Here is a 4,207-nt window from a genome sequence, read left to right on the forward strand (position 1 = left end):
TCACCTATCTCTTCCCTCCGATCTCTTGTACTCATAAATTATTACAATTAATTACAGCCAAGGAAAGCCATTCATGCCGTGCCTCTCCCCCGCACTCCATCTAGCCACCAGGAAACTTGTAGGCAGCCAGCCGGGGCAAGCACAAGCTGGGCCTGGGCCTCAGCAGCCTCCACCCCGCCCCCAGAGCCCCCCCACCCCTCCCTGACTGGAGAGAAGCAGCAGGCATTTGCCCTTCCAAGGTAGAAGGAGCCCATTCTCTGGCTCCAGCCTCCGCTAGACGACCTGAGCACTTGCCTCCTCCACAACAGCAGACTGGGAACCATAGGGAGGAGAAATAACGAGAACTGGATACAGTTGGGTTTCTGGTTTTTTAAGTGACTTCGATATATTAACACAGGGCTGTTCTACCATAACAAACAGAAGCACGTTACAGGATGGACGCTGGGGACAAACGCTGGGGATGAGAAGAAACACTGCTATGTTCAGCCCAAGCTGCCGGCCTGCACGGCCCGACCCAGCCCGCCGCGTGGTCCCCAGCCCTCGCCCCTCAGCTCCTGGGCTGAGAATCATTATGATGTATGTGTGTGTGTCTTTTTTTTGTTGTTGTACAAAATCTGCACGCAGAGCGCCCCAGGCCCGGGGAGGGATGGCCTGGACCAAATACGATACAGGGGGAAAAAATAGAAATATAGCAATTCAAGTACTGGCTTCTCTGAAGAAAGGAGAAAAAAAATCACATTTGTGTGTGTCATTTATTTCGGTTGCGCTGGGGAAAGAGAACGCAGTTTCTCTCCCCGCCTCCTCCTCGCTGGGTAGAACTAACTCTAAAACACCAATATCTCAACACTGAACCCTCCCAAATCGCAAGAGTTTTCTTTTCCCCTTCCTTTTTTTTCTTTTTAAGCTGATTGGCTTTTCTCTATCTTGCTCTTTCCTTTTCTTTTCGTCTCTCCCCGCCTGTGTTGGGGTATTTTGTGGGGTTTTGTTTTTCCCTTGGCTGTGCTGAGGCAGCAGGCTGGGCAGTGTTTAGGACTGCTCCTTGTCGGTTTTCTCTTTATTCATCTTTTTCATCTTCATCCTTCGGTTCTGAAACCAGATTTTGACCTGCCGCTCGGTGAGATTGAGAACCCGGGCCACCTCATACCGACGGTCCCTGGTTAAATACATATTGAAGAGAAACTCCTTCTCCAGTTCCAGCGTCTGGTACTTGGTGTAGGGGCAGCGCTTCTTCCTCGTGGAGCGGGCGTGAATCCAGTTGGCCACGGGGTTGCCTGGAGGGCCAAACACAAGCAGGGGTCAGTGGAGCCCCTTTCCAGCCCAGGACTTCTGCTACTCTACCCCCAGACTCAGCCAGGCTCCCCAAACGCAATAACTGAACCTGAATTTGGACACATTTTGCTTTAGGAATTTTCCTCCTTCCTTGTTTTGCATTCTGTCCCCTCCCTAGCTTCCCCCTTTTCAGTTTCCAGCACCTAAAACTGTAGGAAATCCAAAGCTATCAAAGCCCCTCCAATCTGGTCCTCAGCTTCAAGAGTAGTAATTTGAGAATATCCTCATAAAAAGTCCAAATTCCCAACCGTTTCATAGGCCCATAAACGCTTCTCTCCCTTGTTTTTTATTTTTATAGCAAGGTCTCTCTCCTCCCCACTTCCCTCCTCCTCTGCCCCCTCCCATCCTCCCAGCCCACGACCAAGTCCTGAAATTTTAGCAGTTCTGCTTCCTGACCCTGAGAGTCCCTAAACCCCTCACCTCCCTCTGCAGCACCCTCCTCCCGCTTGGAGTTCAACCCTGCTGAGGCGAATTCTCAGGGTGATGCTGAAACGGGAAAAGTCTTTCTCCTCTCCCCAGAGAGCTGCTGGCCTTGGGGACAGGCTCCCCTATATCTTAGTTTTCCTGTTTGGCCTCCAGTGCCCCCCTCCTGCCAGCCCTAGGACAGGCTCTGCAGGAGCCAAGCCTCCAATTTCAGGTTTATGGGAGTAGCTGAGGGCAGGGAGGGAAGCCTTCAGAGGGGTATAATTAGGCCCTGGCCCCTTATGGGGCTGGAGGAAAAGATTTCCTGCAGCCCCCTCCTGGGACTCCCCCAGACACTTCCTCACACCCAGGGGGCTGCACCCCCTCCCCTGCTGTTTCTCCTTCTTTCCCCTTCTTCTGGCCCTGCAGCTCCCACCTGCCCCCCACCCTAGCCCTCCTGTGCAATCCTCAGAAGGTGCCTGTCTCCCTGATTGGAGTGTGTGTGTGTGTGTGTGTGTGTGTGTGTGTAGAATTCTCTAATCTGGGGTGATGCCCACTCCTTATCCCTGATCCCCATTCTCAACCCTTAACCTCCAAGACCCTCAGAAGAGGGTTCTCAAGTTTAAGGAGACTCAGACCCCACTTTTGTCCCCACTTCTCTTTGAAAGTCCTGATCTCCCCAAGTTCCCAGGCTTCGGAATATCTCAGACCCCTCACCAAGTGCTCCTGGGGGAGAAGTCCATGGACCTTCTGTTTTATGAATCTCTAGTGGGGTGAGGACCTCCACGCTGACTGGGAAGCAGGGATAATTCTTCTCGCTGGGGGTATCTCCTCTGTGCCCCCAGTGTCCTCCTCACCTCTTCCCCATCCCATCTCAAATCATAAACTGAACCTCGCCCCCAGTCCCATCCCCTGGCCCTGTCTGCATTTCTTCGAAAGTGGTGACTGAGCCAAAAAGCCTGGGCTGGGAGGAGGGGGCAGGGGTCTCTCATCAAAGCCATCTCCTGAGAGAGGAGCTCCCCTCGGCCCTCTCCCAACCTGTCTCCCTGGGCCCCCTTCTCAGACCTCCTGCCCCTGAAAGCTCCCCAAGGTAATTCGCTTTTATTGAGTCCTCGCCCCCTCGCCCCTCTCCCGAGCTCCTTGCACGGTTCGGGAGGGCTGTAATCCGGCTGCCCCCGCCCGTCCTCCCCTCCCCTCCCGCGCCGGTTGTAAAGGAAAATTGCTCCCAACTTACTGGGGTCCAGGTCGGTCTTCTCCTCTTTGTGCTTGCTGCCGGCGAGCGCGTCCGCCTCGGGCGAGGGCAGTGTCTGCGGGGCGCGGTCGCGCAGCTCCCCGGGCGAGCCGTACATGTAGTCTGGATAGCTGCGGCCGTCGCCCGGGCCGCAGTCCGCGCGGCGCCCGGGGTAGGCGTCCGGCTTGAGGGCGTAGTGACGGCCCCCGGCCGGGAAGCTGGGGAAAGAGACGGCGCCGGACAGCGGCTCGAGCCAAGTCCGCATGTAGCGCGTGTCGGCGCCGAGGTGGGGCTGGGGGCCGTACGGGTGATATACCACGGACGACTGCGAGGGCACGGGCGCCCACGACGTGCTGAACACTGCCGGCTTGGGCGCGAAGCTACAGGACGGAAAATCGCTACAGTCCGGCACCAAACCGCTGGGTCTGGCGGCGGCGGGGTGAGCCCCCGTGGCCGGAAACCTGGACGCTAGGAGGTCTTCATTGTCGTGAGAGATGAGCGAGTCCACGTAATAGTTACTGATGGGCCCCGTCGCCGACATCGTAACGGGGTTTTACATACATAAGATTATTGTATGAACTGTATATGTACTTTTTATCTGCTCACAGAACAATCAAGGCAGGTAATTATTTTTCCAGCCTTTTCCCCGCAGCTCATTGGCTCCCCGGCCCCACGTGATCGTATTTACCCAAAATACGGCGCGGATCAATGCGCAGGGGCTTTTTTTTCCTTGCTTTTTTTCCCCTCTCCCACCCCCTTCCCTCTGCTGCTCCCCGCGACCTGCGATTTCCTGGGGGTCCGGAACTCTGGACCCAAGGCACCGGTCACCCGCTCAGGACGGCTCCTAGCTCATCTGAGAAGCCCCTGTGCCCATGTCCACCCATAAGCAGATGGCCTCCCCCCAACCATGAGGATTTTTTAATGGGGTGAAAATGCCAGTCCCCGAAGCCAGGGTTCTCGGACCCCAAGGGCCGAGCTGGGCGCGGGAGCCCCGCAGGGGCGGGGAGGCCGACCGAGGTAGGTGGAGGAACTATTTCTTGACGTAATCCGTCTCTGTCGGCCCCGACGCTCCCGCAGTCTCTGCGCGAGCCGAGATCAGCGATTGTCAGTTCGGAACGTGGCTTTTAAAAATGCGTTTTTAAATAGTGTGTATGTATGTATTTCTTTCAGAAGCAGCAGCAGCGGTGAGGGAGGGAGGGTGGGAGGGGACTGGGGAAGCTGAGATACAGGGAAGGAAGCAGGGAA

General features: G+C 56.0%; 2 protein-coding genes and 1 long non-coding RNA gene across 3 annotated transcripts in view; 1 reads left to right on the top strand and 2 right to left on the bottom strand.

The window, feature by feature from the left end:
• Positions 1-4,207, bottom strand: part of HOXC4 (homeobox C4) — a 65,443-nt gene that overhangs the window by 56,250 nt on the left and 4,986 nt on the right. The window lies entirely within an intron of this gene.
• Positions 360-3,688, bottom strand: HOXC9 (homeobox C9). Its single transcript, XM_017851019.1, has 2 exons — positions 2,966-3,688; positions 360-1,271 (listed from the first exon to the last, which is right to left on the bottom strand). The coding sequence occupies exons 1-2, from the start codon at positions 3,501-3,503 to the stop codon at positions 1,027-1,029; spliced, it is 783 nt and encodes a 260-aa protein (XP_017706508.1). The 5' UTR covers positions 3,504-3,688; the 3' UTR covers positions 360-1,026.
• LOC108514644 (uncharacterized) overlaps positions 3,673-4,207 on the top strand; it is a 1,462-nt gene continuing 927 nt past the window's right edge. Inside the window, exon 1 of the long non-coding RNA XR_001881282.1 lies at positions 3,673-3,979. This is a non-coding gene — a long non-coding RNA (uncharacterized LOC108514644). The remainder of the gene's footprint in view (positions 3,980-4,207) is intronic.

Source organism: Rhinopithecus bieti, unplaced genomic scaffold (genome assembly GCF_001698545.2).
Source record: "Rhinopithecus bieti isolate Rb0 unplaced genomic scaffold, ASM169854v2 scaffold_33474, whole genome shotgun sequence".
Taxonomy (NCBI): Eukaryota; Metazoa; Chordata; class Mammalia; order Primates; family Cercopithecidae; genus Rhinopithecus; species Rhinopithecus bieti.